General features: G+C 34.2%; 5 protein-coding genes across 9 annotated transcripts; 3 read left to right on the forward strand and 2 right to left on the reverse strand.

Annotated features, from left to right (window-relative positions):
• Positions 1-113: 113 nt before the first annotated feature.
• On the forward strand, positions 114-2,936 carry LOC107426458 (monothiol glutaredoxin-S10). 3 transcript variants are annotated; one of them, XM_060820349.1, is made up of 6 exons: positions 114-568; positions 692-765; positions 1,809-1,883; positions 2,222-2,248; positions 2,442-2,505; positions 2,608-2,936. In XM_060820349.1, the coding sequence occupies exons 1-6, from the start codon at positions 285-287 to the stop codon at positions 2,666-2,668; spliced, it is 585 nt and encodes a 194-aa protein (XP_060676332.1). In that variant the 5' UTR covers positions 114-284; the 3' UTR covers positions 2,669-2,936. The 3 variants fall into 3 exon arrangements, with proteins under 3 accessions (XP_060676332.1, XP_015892136.1, XP_048336372.1); XM_016036650.4 differs by lacking the exon at positions 2,442-2,505 and having other exon boundaries at positions 115-568; XM_048480415.2 differs by lacking the exons at positions 2,222-2,248; positions 2,442-2,505 and having other exon boundaries at positions 115-568.
• On the reverse strand, positions 2,607-4,488 carry LOC107426457 (glutathione transferase GST 23). Its single transcript, XM_016036649.4, has 2 exons — positions 4,046-4,488; positions 2,607-3,892 (listed from the first exon to the last, which is right to left on the reverse strand). The coding sequence occupies exons 1-2, from the start codon at positions 4,352-4,354 to the stop codon at positions 3,533-3,535; spliced, it is 669 nt and encodes a 222-aa protein (XP_015892135.3). The 5' UTR covers positions 4,355-4,488; the 3' UTR covers positions 2,607-3,532.
• Positions 4,489-4,619: 131 nt separating this feature from the next.
• Positions 4,620-6,302, forward strand: LOC107426456 (protein LOW PSII ACCUMULATION 1, chloroplastic). The gene is made up of 4 exons (XM_016036648.4): positions 4,620-4,996; positions 5,108-5,683; positions 5,783-5,833; positions 5,980-6,302. The coding sequence occupies exons 1-4, from the start codon at positions 4,764-4,766 to the stop codon at positions 6,116-6,118; spliced, it is 999 nt and encodes a 332-aa protein (XP_015892134.3). The 5' UTR covers positions 4,620-4,763; the 3' UTR covers positions 6,119-6,302.
• A 269-nt stretch (positions 6,303-6,571) lies between these two features.
• On the reverse strand, positions 6,572-8,342 carry LOC107426460 (photosystem I reaction center subunit IV A, chloroplastic). The gene is made up of 3 exons (XM_016036651.4): positions 7,970-8,342; positions 7,037-7,102; positions 6,572-6,888 (listed from the first exon to the last, which is right to left on the reverse strand). The coding sequence occupies exons 1-3, from the start codon at positions 8,231-8,233 to the stop codon at positions 6,784-6,786; spliced, it is 435 nt and encodes a 144-aa protein (XP_015892137.1). The 5' UTR covers positions 8,234-8,342; the 3' UTR covers positions 6,572-6,783.
• Positions 8,343-9,709: 1,367 nt separating this feature from the next.
• LOC107426448 (uncharacterized) lies at positions 9,710-13,290 on the forward strand. Of its 3 annotated transcripts, none has more exons than XM_016036639.4 (8): positions 9,710-10,023; positions 10,184-10,288; positions 10,466-10,606; positions 10,795-10,920; positions 11,359-11,451; positions 11,788-11,893; positions 11,969-12,026; positions 12,108-13,290. In XM_016036639.4, exons 1-8 carry the CDS (start codon positions 9,924-9,926, stop codon positions 13,158-13,160), a joined length of 1,782 nt encoding a protein of 593 aa, XP_015892125.3. In that variant the 5' UTR covers positions 9,710-9,923; the 3' UTR covers positions 13,161-13,290. The 3 variants fall into 3 exon arrangements, with proteins under 3 accessions (XP_015892125.3, XP_024932853.3, XP_024932854.3); XM_025077085.3 differs by having other exon boundaries at positions 10,795-10,899; XM_025077086.3 differs by lacking the exon at positions 10,184-10,288 and having other exon boundaries at positions 12,108-13,289.
• Positions 13,291-15,225: the final 1,935 nt, after the last annotated feature.

Genomic DNA, 15,225 nt, shown 5'->3' on the forward strand with positions numbered 1-15,225 from the left:
CTAAAACGAAGAGTGACAGGCCCAAAAAATTATATTTAGACAATAATAATAATAATAATAATAATAATAATAATAATGATAATAATAATAAATAAAACTCAACCAAAGAGTAAAAGACACACAAAACACGAGGAAGAGGAGAGAAAAAAACCCAAAAAAAAGCATTAACAAAGCCAAGCAAAGCAAGTGGTAGGCCAAAAAATTGGAGGAAAAAATAATAGAATAACAATAAGCTTCAATAAAGCTGTAGAAATACCACCTGTAAAAGCAACACGACAGCAACAATGGCTTTCTCTTCCAATCTCAGGTGTTCCACCTCCGTCACTCCAAACTCTCTTTCCGCTCTCTCTTCCCTAAACAAGTTCTCTGTTTCTTCAATCCCTTTGATCAACGGTTACAGTCCCAGTACCTGTTCAAGTCCAGGCCGTTTTAGACTCCAAACATCCAGAAGATGCAGACCCATCTCGGTTCAATCCATGGCTTCCTCGTTTGGGTCTCGGCTCGAAGAAAGCGTTAAGAAGACTGTTGCTGAGAACCCAGTTGTCGTCTACTCCAAAACATGGTGTTCGTAAGTTTCAATCCAATCCTTTTTATGTGTTTTTTTTTTCCGTGTTAAATTTTGTGTTGTTTTTGGGAACTTCGATTTCAATTTGAGAACTTTGAAATGGGTCCTTGTTGAATATGTTTGAAGTTATTCCTCTGAGGTAAAAACGTTGCTCAAAAGGCTTGATGTGGAACCGTTGGTCATCGAATTGGACGAGCTGGGTATGTGTTCCTACTCTTAGTTGTTCATGCAAAATAAATTTTCATTTTTATTATTTTCTGTATAAAATGTACCAAAGTTGCTTAATTTTTTATTCTTTTGGTAGTCCAAAGATGCTTAATTAAAATTCTTTTATAATTTGAGTTTTTTTTTTTTTTTTAACTTGAATTAATTTTTTCCCAGAGTTGCTTAATTTTTTATTCTTTTGGTAGTCCAAAAGATGCTTAATTAAGATTCTTTTATAAATTGAGCTTCTCTTTTTTTTTTTTTTAACTTGAAATAATTCAAACCTTAGATTTGGAGCTTACACTATTCTGTTAGCTATAGTAGTTTCGAAGTTTTAATTCATTGATCATTGAATTATTGAAAATCCTTTGCCTTGTTCCACAAATGTGTATGACACAGTAAAATGGGTTTTTAATGGTCGGTTTTCTCAAAAGGATGTAAATTGTGATGTACAATTAGAATTACACATCAAGCATCCTTCTAAGTCCTGATACTGTCTTTCGTTTATTTTCATTTTTGTGATATATTTTTATACTAGTATATTAATTTTCTTGTAATGGGACATCTACGATAGAGGTCTTGTAGCACCCTTATTCACTTCTAAGTTTCTGATGGTAGACATATATTCCTGCATTTCTTTTATGTGCTGAAGAGCCATGGCTTGCTCATTTCTCCTTTGCTTATTGAGATTGACTAACAACTTTCTGCCCTCTTTCCCTTTACCACATTGTTTGGTTCTGTTTGGGTGAGTACTTGTTCCTATTGTGGTGAAAATATTAGATTACTTTGAATGTCTACTTTTATAAAAGCAAACCTGATTTTATAGACCATTAGGCACATATCGATTGTGCTAAAAATTGTGTAAACAATATTTCTAAAAGGAAGAAAAATCTTATAAATTTTTAATGCTATGCATGTTTTCCTTTTAAACTGATGGTTATTAGAAATGATGAAGAAACTAATCTGTCGACTCTATTCAAATATGCATGTTTTGCCCATTAAATATTCTTATGTTCATAAGAACATTTTGTTTTTCCAGGTCCCCAAGGGCCACAAATACAGAAGGTGCTGGAGAGGCTTACTGGACAACATACTGTACCAAATGTTTTTATTGGTAAGTGGTGCCCGATGAGATACTTGTTGTCTGAATGCAGCTTAAATTTTTCTTTGCTGCTTCATTGCTATCATTCATCTGTATGACTTCTTTCATTTATTTATTCAAGAACCAGTTTTTGACATGTAAAAGAAAAGGGAGATTTCCTGTACCGGCATGGACATGCGCTGTCTGGTTGCCATTCTAAAGCTAGTGTCTATATATGACCTAGTTCTTAATTATATTCTTTATACTTATAAGCTAGTATCTCAATAATCTTGCTTGTGTTAGCCTCTAAATTCTATTGGTTGGGTGTTTAATAAGACTGAAGCTCAACCTTTTTTCCCTATACATGACAGGTGGCAAACACATTGGTGGTTGTACAGGTACAATCTTCTTACATTTTGAGTATGTTAGGATGCTAGTCTTTATAGAATAGCATCAACACACACTCATGCATAAGTCAGCATACACATTTATATTTATGAACGTCGTAGTGTTTTTTACCCTTAGGGCATTACTTAGATTCTTACACAAATTTTCTTGTGCCTTTAATTTTCTTGCTTGAATCCATACTAGGCATAATACGAAAGCAATCACAATCCCAAACCTCTACCGTTAAGTATGGACCTGACATGGAAATGTAGAATATCTTGAATCTTTTCGTTTTGGCATTGCAGTTTACAATATCTATTGCCATGCAAAGTCAAAAGAATTTATACGTTGTGTTCTTATTTGGATGCAGATACTTTGAAGCTATACCGGAAAGGAGAACTTGTACCCCTGATGTCAGAAGCCAGTGCTAAGAATACAAGAAGTTAGTTTTAGTATCACATAAAGGATCAGTCCCTTGCAACCTTTGGTTTCATTGCAAAATATGCATCTGTACGAGTATCATGCTTTATGGAGTGAATATACTGTGAACCTTATTTGCTAATTCATTTTTCTTTAAAACATCCAAATGTAGTACTAATAAAGGATTTATTAAGCTAAACAGGTGCAGCAGTGGTATCTTAGTTTAATGAGAAATTTTTCATGCGGCTAGCCTCGGCCCTTGTCCTGGCTTTATCAATATGACATAGTTTAAAGTATGCTTTACTGAAACTCCTACTCTCCCCTGAAATTTGCAGGGAATTTGCGAACCTTAAACTAGGATATTTAACTAATTAGCTGTGTCTATGATCTGACTTCTTATACAACAGCCTATATGTATTATTTATTTGTTGGATGACTAAACCTGGACGATTAGGACATTCAAGCAGTGGAATTGCATATTGGAAAAGTGAGTTCATCATCAACTTCTCTCTTTACTGTTACTTGGACTGTACTAAGCAATTAGTTCTGAAGAATGGGTAGAAAATTACTTATGAACTTTTGTTGGCAGAATATAAGTGATTCGTGGAAGAGTTAGAGAAAAAGAAAGGGAAATTTTTTTTTTCCATTGTTAATATAGTAAAATGAGAGACAAAATTACATATGTAAAGCTTTCATTGGTTAGGATCACCTGTTTTATGAAATCTCGGGTCCTTTATATTTGCTTTCATTATTAGCCGAATACAGAGAAGTACATAGTTGATCTCTCATTCAATAGACATCAATTCTAATATTTGCTTTTTTGGAATTAAGGAATTATATGTTTCATATTCTGAATAACAGTTTGAAAGGTGTTTTTATGCTGTTGCTAATGCAATAAACCTCTCTCTTAGGCTTTTAAAATAGGCCAACAATTTCTCAGGATCAGGAAGGTTGTCTCGGATTACAGGGGAATCTTTAAAATTCTTGATCCATGCCTGTAAGCGAGGAAATTCGTTGTCTTCTATCAGCTTTACACCACCGGCTTCTTCCATGTGCTCAAGCCAACCAGCTATCCATCCAAACACCAAGTCTGCCATTCCAATTTCTTCACCTCCAAAAAATTTTCTATCGCCAAGCCCCATATCTTCTACTATTTTCAATACTTGTTTGGCTTCCTTTGTTGCTTTTTCTCGTTCTTCTCCCACAGTCTGAAAGAACGCAAAAAATGCTGGGTCCTGCAGGGTCCAATTATATAAAAGTTGGTTTTTAAAGAAAATCTTCTAGTTTGGATTTTGGAAGGTTATTATTTAAAGATTCAATTCTCATGATAATATTTAATTTTCAAAGATTGAAAAGGGAAAAGAAAAGAAAAGAGAAGAAATACTCACCTTATCCTCTGCAAATTTGATCCAAAACCGAGCCATGGCTCTCTCATAAGGGTCGTGTGAGAGCAAGGGATTTTGTGGCCAAACCTCCTCGATGTACTCGAGAATAACAGTGGATTCAGCAACGGGCTTTCCTCCATGAACGAGTACTGGGATCTTCTTGTGAACTGGGTTGTACTGTAACAGAAGATTGCTCTTGTTATGAAGATCCTCTTCTACGTATTCATAGTCAACTCCCTTTAGCTTTAGAGCCCATATGATTCTGTAACAAAACCCACTAGGCCAAGCTCCTAATAGCTTCACTTCTTCCATTTCTTTAGACGGGCGTTCTTTCTTCTTCCTAAACTGGTCTAGTCTGATTAAATTGGTCAGTTTGATGGTCTAATATATTATTGATCTTGTTTGAATATGAGCTTTTATCTTTGACTAAATTTGCCTAACTTTTATTCTTCTGAATGTTGCAATTTTGACTTTTACTATTCATAGCAGAGACTTATAATAATAATAATAATAAAAGAGAGAGAGAGAGAAAGAGAGAGAGAGAGAGAAAAAAAAAAAAAAAAAAAAAAGACGATATGATACGAAGACGCAAGCGTGGCATTATTATGATCATCCATGTCTAGCGTCCAAACAAAAACAAGACGGTGGGGGAGTTAACCAACCCAGTTGAGAGCAAACTGGAGCAGCAGGCGAACAAAATCGCAAAATTCGAGCAGTAGCCATGGCTTCTGCAGCAGCATCAAACTCTTCGTTGTACATTCTCGGACCTCCAAGTACTCATTACAGAAACAAAAATGATTTCAGAATCTACGGCCAATTTCTCAGCCTCAAACGGAAGCCATGGACGTTCCCTTCAACCAGTGTGACATATCAACCTTTTCCCACCCCAAACCAATCTTCTTCCAGCATCACCTGCTTTGCTACTGATAAACCTTCTTCTTCCTCTGAAATTAGGTCCTCTTATATATCTCTCTGTCTCCCTAATTGCCTATTCTTATTTATTATTATTATTATTACTTTTTTTATATTTTTCAATTTCTTTCTTTTGATTCTGTTGTTGATCAGTTCAGCAGCCAAGATTCGTAGCGAAGTTCTGTCTCCATTTCGGTCAGTCCGGATGTTCTTTTACATTGCTTTCATTGCCAGTGGTTCACTGGGAGGGCTCATAGCGACCACACGATTGATAGGGGCACTATCCAATCCATCCAGAGCAGCCGAAGTCCCTGAGATTTTGAAAGGTCTCGGTATCGATGTCGGAGCAGTGTCGCTGTTTGCATTCTTGTATTATCGGGAAAACAACGCTAAGAATGCACAATTGGCTAGACTCTCCAGAGAGGAAAGCCTATCGAACCTGAAGCTCCGTGTGGACGAAAAAAGGATAATCCCAGTGAGTTCCTTGAGAGGGAATGCTAGGCTTGTAATCTGTGCTGGACCTGAATCCTTCGTAAAGGAAGCGTTTAGACTTAGCGAGCCTTTCACCGAAAGGCTTTTGGAACGCGGTGTGCTTGTGGTTCCATTTGCCACGGATGGGTATTTACCACCAAGTTTTGAGTTTGACGAAAGCGAAGAGAGCAAAGATATTACTGCCAAGAGGAAGAGACTCTGGCAACTGGTTCCTGTTTATGTTTCAGAATGGACCAAGTAAGCGACTGACTTAAATTTATTATCCAATTTCAAGTTTTTGATCATAATCTCATTGTGTTTTTTTGTTATGTGGGACATATATATATATATATATAGGTGGTTAGAAGAACAAAAGAAATTGGCTGGTGTCTCCACTGAGTCTCCAGTGTAAGTGTTTGCTCCTTGCTGCTTAGATTAGATTTCCACTTCTTTTATGGAGTCCAGTAGTAGTCCGGTACTGGGGCTTGAGATGTTCAGCATAAAGTGGGTTTTTTTATTTTATTTTTTATTTTTTTCTTGTGATCTTTTTTCAGGTATTTATCTCTGCGCTTGGATGGCCGTGTCCGTGGCAGTGGCGTTGGTTACCCTCCTTGGAATGCTTTTGTTGCACAGTTACCCCCCGTAAAAGGAATGTGGTCTGGTCTACTTGACGGATTTGACGGACGAGTTTGATCAAAATACGTATTATTTATTTATTTTTGGTGCTTTGTAAACGCCATTTTTCCCTTCAAAGACAACCAAAAAAAAAAAGAAAAAATAAAAGAAAAAAAGGTTATATTAGCTTCTGTTAACGGTTCATAGGTTATAAGTTTCTTGTTTTCAAATTGTTCATAATCCCAATTTTCTCATTTTATCTTCTGCTGACTTTATTGTAACAATTCCAACCCAAAAAACACAAAAAAAAAATAATTCTGATTATTGTAATAGGTCTTCCGAAAATGACAATTTTGGTTCTCATGATGCATTATTTTATCTAATGTAGTCAGGAAAATGATTAGGAATTGTATTGTTGGCAACTTAGCATTGCTGATATGCAATTAACAATCACCCTTTGATTTGAATGAAGGGGTTGTAATCATAGCAAATGTGTTTGTATTATGAAGTTCCTATTTACAACCAATAAGGTTACTAAACTTGTATGCTTAATTGGATATGATCAATTAATTTGGACATGAAGCGGAAAACTCATGAAAACATAACTGTGAAGAACAGGGAAAGAGAGAAATCAGAGTGTGATACAGATTGTTGGGCAAAAAGAAGATAGAGAGAATGTGAATAGCAAAGAGAATAGAGAATTACAATTACAATTTACAAAAGCAAACTAACACAAAGAGTTCTCATTTAACTTCTTCAATCTCGTCCAATGCATAGTTATTTGTAGATACATTGGCATAGTTTACTTTCTGGAATCGAACCACAACTGGGTAACGGGTCTTTGGGTCCTGTTCATAATCAACAATAACATGAACACACAAAGATCAACAACTTGAATTTTTTTTAAATCGTTGTTTTTATTGTTTTTCTTTCTAGCATAGAGAGAGAGAGAGAGAGAGAGAGAGAGAGAGAGAGAGAGAGAGAGAGAGAACTGACCTGGTCAACAGCTACAACAGAGCCAGTGTCCTTGAACCAGTACGATTCCCTCCTTAGAATCTTAACCTGTAAGAGACACATTTTTAAGTGTTTACACGGAGCCATTTTAGTAAAATTCGAACTCTTGTTTCCTTATTCAGCAATTCTGTAGCTTTACTCTTTGGAAATCATACTATCATGTTCACAATCATATACTATCATGTTTGGAAGAACATCGAAGTAACTATAGTATTGTTACTGCAAAAGAATAAACAAACAAATAAATTATAGAATTTCCTGCATACTGTTGGGTTTCTTTTTTTCCCGAAGAGGCCCGCATTCTAGTTTATTTATTTAATTTTATTATTGTTAGTAATAGTATATTTCATACTCCAAACATGACTGCTGTTGTCAAAAATGGACTTTCGTTTTGTGCGTAGAGGTTAACTCACACACACACACATACGCAAACACACACAAATAATAATAAATAAAAATACTTCGATTGGGTAAGATAGAATTTATAATTTTATAGACAGGTTTTTTTATTGGGTAAGATAGAATTTATAATTTTATAGACAGGTTTTTTTATTGGGTAAGATAGAATTTATAATTTTATAGACAGGTTTTTTATTTTTTATTTTTTATTTTTTATTTTTTTTTCACTCTATTGCCTCCAAATATTTCTCCCAAAAAAAAAAAAATGGTTCCAAATAATTTAAGATAACCTTTTTTTTTATGGCTAATTCAATTTTAACTTATACACAGGGATCTAAGCAGAACAATCAATTAATACAAAATCGTTTTGAACCAAAATATAAAAAATAAAAAATAAAAATCAATGATATAAATTATTTATCGTTATAAAATTTGATAGGAAAAAGTATTAATAAATTAGATTAAACTTATTGCGAAGCAAGCAACAGCATAGGCAAAAGTGTAAATACAACAGACCTTAGTGCCTCTCTTGGGTCCAATCGGTGGTGGCTTAGGCTTAGGAGCCGCAGCTTCCGGAGCTGCTTCCTTGGTGGCGGCTGCCGGTGGAGCAGGTCCTTCCTCAGAAGCCCTTACGACGAGCCTTGAATAGCTTCTGCTGCTGGTGCTGTTGTTCTTTGAAGAGAAAAACAAGGCATTGCTCTTGCTTGTAACCGAGTTTGTGTTGGCCGCGACGTTCGGAGTTATCACGAACCCTGAGGCAGCCGATGCCATGCTCGCCATGAATATTTTTTTTTTTTTTTTTTTGCTCTTTGTTTTTCTCTCTCTCCAAACAGATGCAAGTGCGGCAAAAGAAAAGATTAATTGGTAAAGAAAATGACAAAGAGCAAAGTTCGAATGGCTTTGAATGAACTGAATTTGTATGAATTTGGGGAAAACAATTATCTCATCCTCTTAAACTTCTATAAATCGATTCCTCCACTAACCTGATGCCACCTATGCACCATATCCAATTTCTTTGGATAATGTCCCTACAAGTCATCCTTTGCTTTAACACGATTCTTTTGTCCGTTGGGAAATCTTTTTTATATTTCTGACGTGGAATATAATTTTTAATTTAGATATTCTGTGAAACATTTTGGTGATTGGAATTGGGTTTTTGGATCCGGATTCATTGGATTTGGGGTGATTTGGATTGGGTTGGAAAGAAAATTGACTTTGATTGGGGCAAACAAAGCCCAAACTCAGAAGTCAAAAGATCTCCTCCAAAACCAATATAATTTGGGATAGCGATTAACACTAATTTAATATTTTTTGTTGATATTGCTGCTAAAAAAGTTCTTAAGACTAAAATTTTTTATTTACTTCGTTTACTATCATAATACAAAAATTTAGCATTCAGCGAATTGGATTTTAAAGCTTGGTTTGGGAGTTGTAGATTGGAATTCTCAAAGGGAATTTATGAGGCCTTCTCAAAACATATTCATAGATTGGTTTCTTCTTTAGTTGTTAAATTATGGGCAATTAAAGAGGTTATTTTATTTTGTCTTCGGGTGGGTTTATGGTGGAGAGGTTGTTACTTATTAGCGGTTTTATTAATGCTATTAATTTGATAGTAGAGGATAGTGTGGGTTTAAGTGAAAATTGTTTTCCGATGGAGGTGATTTAACAATTGTTGAATTCTCATATATTTTTTAAGTGTTCTTATGTTGGGCATAGTGCTAACAGAGTAGCTCATAAGCTTGCCTATCATACTTTACACCCTTATAAGTCTTGATAGAAGCTTGAACCTACATGGTTTAGTTCAGCCATTCATAACGATTTTTGTAATGTTATTGGCTCTTAAATAATTTTTTTCTTTAAAAAAAAAAACTTTAGCGTTTTTTGCTCATTCTTAAGTTACATTATAATGTCTTTGGTTTTAAATTTTGTGGAGAGTAATCACGCAAACAATAATAGCATATGTTTTTTTTTTTTTTATCAAAAACAAATAATAACATATGATGCTAGATTTGACCCCCCAAAAAAATAAAATGATGCCAGACATAATAGCTAAAATATTAATTATTGAAACAAGTTTATACTAAAAGGAAAAAAGCAAAAAATAAAAAATAAAAAAAAATTAAAACTTATACTAAAAAGCAAATAATCACAATGCTATTTTATATTTTCAAACTGTAATTGGGGAATTTTCATGTCGTTATCATTTTATCACTTTAAAACAAGTACTATACAGTATTTCCCCCAAAAAAAAAAAAAAAAAAAGTTAAAACCCTGCAGAAACAGCTAGTCCAGAGTTCGGAAACCCAACTATTTCTTAGCTGCCACGTGCCGTTTTGGCGCTAAATACCCTTCCTTTTAATTCTGTTGGCTCCCTACCCAACGGCTAGTTACCTTTTCCCGTTGAAGAATTTCGTTAGGGTTTTATCCCCACCGTCTGCGATCACAGACGTTAGTCCATGCTAGGACTACAATGAAGCGGAGATCGCAGATCCCAACCACTTCACGAAGTTTTCAGGAAGCTTCGAGATCCGATTCCCAAATTCCCGCTTCAATATCCCCGCGATCCAAAGGTTTCACCCCTAAATTGTTTGATTTCTTATTATTATATTTTTTTTATATCAATTATTCAACTGGATTTCAGTCATACATAGAATTAGGATTAGGATTTTCAAGACGTTTGTAATTGGATTTAGGTTTTTTGTCTTTTTTTTCCTTTCCACGTCCTTGTAGATTTGAGCCGCAAGAAAAGAGTGAGATTTAAAGATCTCGATGATGCCATACCCTGTCGAGCAGATAATGATTCTGTGCACGTAGAAGCAGTTCAGCCCCTAACATGTGAATTTCCAATTTGTTTTGCTACGCTTAGATCTACTTAATTTTTTTTCAGGGCGTATTCTGCTGTGCATTCTTTGGTTTATTTGATTTCTCATTCTCTAATTTTTAGATATATTCAAGTTCACATATTTTCATTATTAAATCAATTTTCTGATATGATAAAAGTTGTATAAGCAGGTGATGGTGCAAAAACTTCTGAATATGCATTCTTTAAGAAATTAAAGAAAGATGCAGGTCACGAATTGGGTTCCCATCCTTTGAATAATGACTCAAAACAAATCCAAGCAAAAACGTTGAAGTCGGTGAGCTGTTTTGGAGGTGACTTATTAAGCTAGTGATTATAGTTTTTCATTTCTTTAAAGTGTTTACCAAAACCATGCAAAGAAGTTCCCATCTATTGCAAACTACAACTGCATTCTTTGTTGCTCATGATTAAGTGCAGTTGCACATAATTTCTTGCCATCTAAATTTGCTTATTACATTTATGACGGAATGTTTATGTGCAGAGAGGACCAAGATTGTCGATGATAGCTGTAATAAGGGGATCAAGTACTCATTTCCGGTTGAAAAAGCTACACCTGTGAACTTCTATTCATTTGACTCATCGCTTGGTAATGCATTAAAAAATTCAGGTGTGCACCATGTGGAGGAGGAGCTTTCATGTTGCTCTTCTGATTACTTACTTTTGTTAAAATAGATTGTCCGTTGTCAGGAGAAAAAGGGGAAATAGAAATTACTTTCCCGCATGGTAAAGTCACTTGTGATAATTGGGACTCTTATTGTCTTCACATATACGCAAACACTTGTTCTGATTGGTTTGACAAAATCCAGTCTAGTATTTCTTTCATCTCTTTGTTTTACAATCTTGCTTGATCATCTCATAAGAAGTGGTCAGATCTCCTCCTATATGGCTGTCTGTGTATTGTTTGCTTGATGAACTAATTTCATTGGAGATTTTGGTACATAAACTCTATGTTAGTGCTTGTAATATGACAATGGTGTTAATTTGAATTGCAGATATGCCATAAATTTTAACTGCAAATTAGGTTTTTCATTTCTTTTTGTTACAGATGTGATCATGGAGAAAGGCTGGACAAAGTCAGACCATCTGCATAGGATACATGAAGATATGGAGGAAGATAACAATGCCTTGAAACCTGACGGTAAATGTTTGGTGAAACTTTTACATTGTTGCTTATGCTTTCTTTGGCCTAGGGGCAAGGGTTAGTGTGATAAAATCATAAAAGCACAGAACCTTATGGTTTAAACAAAGGTCTATTACAATTTTCCAACTTTTGTCTTCGCACCTGCTTGGCGAACCCAAGAACCTCTAGTTTTTCCCTTACTTGATGTGTTGGGATATTAATTTCAAATTAAAACTTCTCTGGGTGGAAGAATGCATTTTTAAATATCATCAGTACGAAGGGATATATCCTTTTTATGCAAAAAACTAAGAATGTCATTGCATAGCATACTACAAACTTAATTTAAATCTTCAGGGACTAAATACAGGCATGCAGAAACTTTTATTAGGAAGAGACAGAAACTATGTCAATGGGTTGCAGCTACCTCATATCCTGATATGGATGGAATTTATTCAAAGGGGTGAGACATTTGATCATTACTAATTTCTTATATATTTTCTATGCCCCATATTAATGAAAATGGACTTTTTCTCAGGTACAATATCATTTCTGCACTCCTTGGACGGCTGGTGCCGAAGAGCAGTGAGAACAATGTATACAAAGTCAATAATTTGAATGGACATATGATCTTCATTTTGGGGGGTTTAACTAAGCCAAATAAATTGTTTTTGCAGAATCTAAAGGAACAAAAAGTGGGGCAAATGGAAACTAATGCCAAATCGTCATCACTTGTTTCCTCTGAATCAGATATTGACTGCGTGAATATTCAACTGACTCCTACCAGAAAATTAGTCGAACATGAATGTGGCCGCTACTTTGTTGATTCTATATCGTCTTCTTGGGCCAATAGATCAGGAGGGGGAATTCCATACTTGGACTCTGACTCTCCAACTAGGTATGCTAATGAAACGCAGCATCACTGCAGAATATGGGAATCTGACTCTGCATTAAGAGGTGGCATTTCGACTTTATGTGCTGAAAGTGATTTTACCTTTCCAATCTCTAAGTATGGGTCTGTTAGTAATCTTAAAGAGCTTGATCTCTTCTGTCATCCAAATAGATATTTGGTTGGAAGAGAGTTGGACATGCCTATGCGGGACTGGGATTTTGACAACATAAAGGATGAAAAAAACTTATCTCTAGCTCACAACCATGAATATGGGAGACATCTTCTTGAAGGCAAGGACGATATAATACCAGATCCTAGCCATTTACCATTAACCTTATCGTGTACTCCCAACCATTTTACTGCAAAAGATTGCCATAATGATAATGGAAGTGATGGTGGCAGCAACTTCTTTACTCCCCACCACAACAACTGGTTTATGAGCAAAGTTATCAAGGAGGGTCATGATTATCCTAATACAGAAGCTCTCCTATCCTCTGAGCTTGTTCTTGATTTAGGATTGAAATGCTTTCCATTAACTGGATTCCCAAAAGAGCATGTTTTATCTACTGATCAAGCTCTACAATTTCCAGGAATGGAAGACATTTCTTCCCACCTTCTTACATATGATGGTTATGATAGTTGCTTGGGCGACACAAATCATACAGGAACCCGTGCTCATTTTAGTGAAGATAACCTTAGCATCCATGACTATCCATCCTTTGAATTCCAGTTATTTCAGGACAGAGAACAGACATGGCCCTTGCTGCTTGATAAGTCAAGCCAGGATGGAGTTGAAGAATGTATGGATTTTGGAAATTGTAAACTGAATTACATTTGATGATATGATAGATAGATTTTCAAGTGTGGTTACAATTCTACAATGTTGAATTGAAATATTTGATTATCAATTCATGTTTCGAGTTGCTAACTAACAATTTTATCGTTGCATCTCAAGTATCATTGCCAAATCTACGAATTCTGACATGGAGAACTTTTGAAAAAATCAAATAAGAAAAAGAAAATTGAAGAAGGCTATGTCATTGGTGAAAAAGGTAGCCTGAAGTGTGGGCATTGTTCTTCAAATATGCCTTGTTATTTCTAGAGTTTAAAAGTTATCCAGCACTCAACGTTGGAAGTCACTAGCAAAAATATCAGCGATAGACAAAATCGAAAAGTTTATGCTGTTTTGTCTACCTTTAAAGTATACAATACACTTGACATTGAAATTTGAAAAGCAAAATTTATTTTTCCTTGTTATTATTATTATTATTTAGTTATGGGTTATTGTTAGAGTTAGGTATTTTAATTTTTATGCTCTTATGCTCTTATATATCTTTAACACAACAAAAAGAAAAAATTGAAAAATGTACATTAAGGAGAATTTCATAAACTTAAGTTATAAACTTAATAGGTCTTCTAAATTACATTTATTATACTTTCTGAGTGGCCTATTTTGTTTGGTGCGTTTCATTAGCTGGCGCTTAACAAGAAAGTGTCTTTCTCTTGTCAAAGGAGAGATGTCCTACGGCATAGAATTAAGTTTCATCTCCAAGCCTAATAAAGATAAAAAAATTTGATACGCCAACTCTTTTATATTTTTTAGGAAGTTAAAAGTTTTGTCGGGGGTTTTCCCTGATTCATCTCAAAGAAAAATCCAACTTTTCAAAAGGGTCTCTTTTGCTTGCTTTTGCTGCATTTGAGATGGTAGAAATGGGATTTAAGGTGATGTAATATATTCAGCAGACTTCTTAAAAACAACCGCTTTCAAGTTCCATCCACTTCAAGAATTGATTATACCTTTTTATTTTCCTTACAAATTGTTTCCTTCAGCAACAAAAAATAATATAATAGATGGAAAATCATCCCAATTTAAGGAATTGTTATTTGTTTAGAAGTTTTCTAATTTAAGCATCTTTCATATTATAATTTATACTTGAAGAAAAAGGAAAAAAAAAAAAAAAAAAGAAGTGAAAATGAAAATGAAAGATTTTGTAATTAATGATTGAAAATCAAGTTAGTTTTGAAATTTAAGTCATTGACATAAATCGAAAGCAGTAGAATTGTCCAATTCCAAAAACTAAGGTAAGTTATATTGATTATGTAATCTTTATGAGGATAGTTTCTGTCACCTGTCCCCCTAATATGTGAGAGTTGAGAAAAAGACAGGCATTAGGTAAAGTTATTTTAGTAGTTTGAAGTAGGTGCAACTGAGGAGGAAAAGTGTAAAACCTTCCATCATATGTTGGGTTTTGCTTAATTTCTTTTTTACTTTTCTCCTTACAAAATTCGATCATTTTCAACTATTCATAATTCATTCTAGATTCCCTAATGACCTGAAATTGATTTCATAATTACAACATAGAATAGGTTAATTTTCCCATGGCATCCAAATTTTTTTTTTTAACTTAATTTTTTGCATACAGTAAATAAATGCATGTTTGCATGGTCCACACACAAATGCATATTATGCGTCAGAGTCATACGTCGTTGGATTGTGGTGAATACAAGTTTGGAAAATTCCTCATCACCCTCCAAATCATTGATTGAAAAATATTCCATTCAAATCATAATTAGTAGTTCGGTTTTGTTTTTAAAAACTATTATAATTATTAGTCTGTCTTTCTAAAATAACTAAGAAGCAAAAAAATACATAAATCAAACAAGAAAAAGTAATAGCATGACAAAAAATAAAATAAAATAAAATTTTACTTTCAGGATAAAAGGGATAGAAAATTAGTGTATAGTTTTTTTTTTTTTTCACAAAATTAAGGATTATTGGTTTTTTTTTGTTTTTTTTTTTTTTTGGAAATGGAATTATGAAAAGGTTAATTTGGATTATCATGATTAGTTAATAAGATTTTTCTTTTTTGGTAATATCTGAATAAATTAATTAATAAGATTTA

Source organism: Ziziphus jujuba, chromosome 9, assembly GCF_031755915.1.
Source record: "Ziziphus jujuba cultivar Dongzao chromosome 9, ASM3175591v1".
NCBI classification, from domain to species: domain Eukaryota; kingdom Viridiplantae; phylum Streptophyta; class Magnoliopsida; order Rosales; family Rhamnaceae; genus Ziziphus; species Ziziphus jujuba.

What these genes read in the sequence shown, in the direction of transcription:
- LOC107426458 (XM_060820349.1), top strand. Translation starts at nt 285, where the DNA reads ATGGCTTTCTCTTCCAATCTCAGGTGTTCCACCTCCGTCACTCCAAAC. An exon ending in TACTCCAAAACATGGTGTTC is followed by an intron (nt 569 to 691) that starts GTAAGTTTCAAT and finishes ATATGTTTGAAG; the next exon opens with TTATTCCTCTGAGGTAAAAA. An exon ending in TGTACCAAATGTTTTTATTG is followed by an intron (nt 1,884 to 2,221) that starts GTAAGTGGTGCC and finishes TATACATGACAG; the next exon opens with GTGGCAAACACATTGGTGGT.
- LOC107426457 (XM_016036649.4), bottom strand. Translation starts at nt 4,354, where the DNA reads ATGGAAGAAGTGAAGCTATTAGGAGCTTGGCCTAGTGGGTTTTGTTAC. An exon ending in TCAAATTTGCAGAGGATAAG is followed by an intron (nt 3,893 to 4,045) that starts GTGAGTATTTCT and finishes TGGACCCTGCAG; the next exon opens with GACCCAGCATTTTTTGCGTT.
- LOC107426456 (XM_016036648.4), top strand. Translation starts at nt 4,764, where the DNA reads ATGGCTTCTGCAGCAGCATCAAACTCTTCGTTGTACATTCTCGGACCT. An exon ending in TCTTCTTCCTCTGAAATTAG is followed by an intron (nt 4,997 to 5,107) that starts GTCCTCTTATAT and finishes GTTGTTGATCAG; the next exon opens with TTCAGCAGCCAAGATTCGTA. An exon ending in TATGTTTCAGAATGGACCAA is followed by an intron (nt 5,684 to 5,782) that starts GTAAGCGACTGA and finishes ATATATATATAG; the next exon opens with GTGGTTAGAAGAACAAAAGA.
- LOC107426460 (XM_016036651.4), bottom strand. Translation starts at nt 8,233, where the DNA reads ATGGCGAGCATGGCATCGGCTGCCTCAGGGTTCGTGATAACTCCGAAC. An exon ending in GACCCAAGAGAGGCACTAAG is followed by an intron (nt 7,103 to 7,969) that starts GTCTGTTGTATT and finishes TGTCTCTTACAG; the next exon opens with GTTAAGATTCTAAGGAGGGA. An exon ending in CTGTTGTAGCTGTTGACCAG is followed by an intron (nt 6,889 to 7,036) that starts GTCAGTTCTCTC and finishes GATTATGAACAG; the next exon opens with GACCCAAAGACCCGTTACCC.
- LOC107426448 (XM_016036639.4), top strand. Translation starts at nt 9,924, where the DNA reads ATGAAGCGGAGATCGCAGATCCCAACCACTTCACGAAGTTTTCAGGAA. An exon ending in AGCAGTTCAGCCCCTAACAT is followed by an intron (nt 10,289 to 10,465) that starts GTGAATTTCCAA and finishes TTGTATAAGCAG; the next exon opens with GTGATGGTGCAAAAACTTCT. An exon ending in CAATGCCTTGAAACCTGACG is followed by an intron (nt 11,452 to 11,787) that starts GTAAATGTTTGG and finishes TTAAATCTTCAG; the next exon opens with GGACTAAATACAGGCATGCA.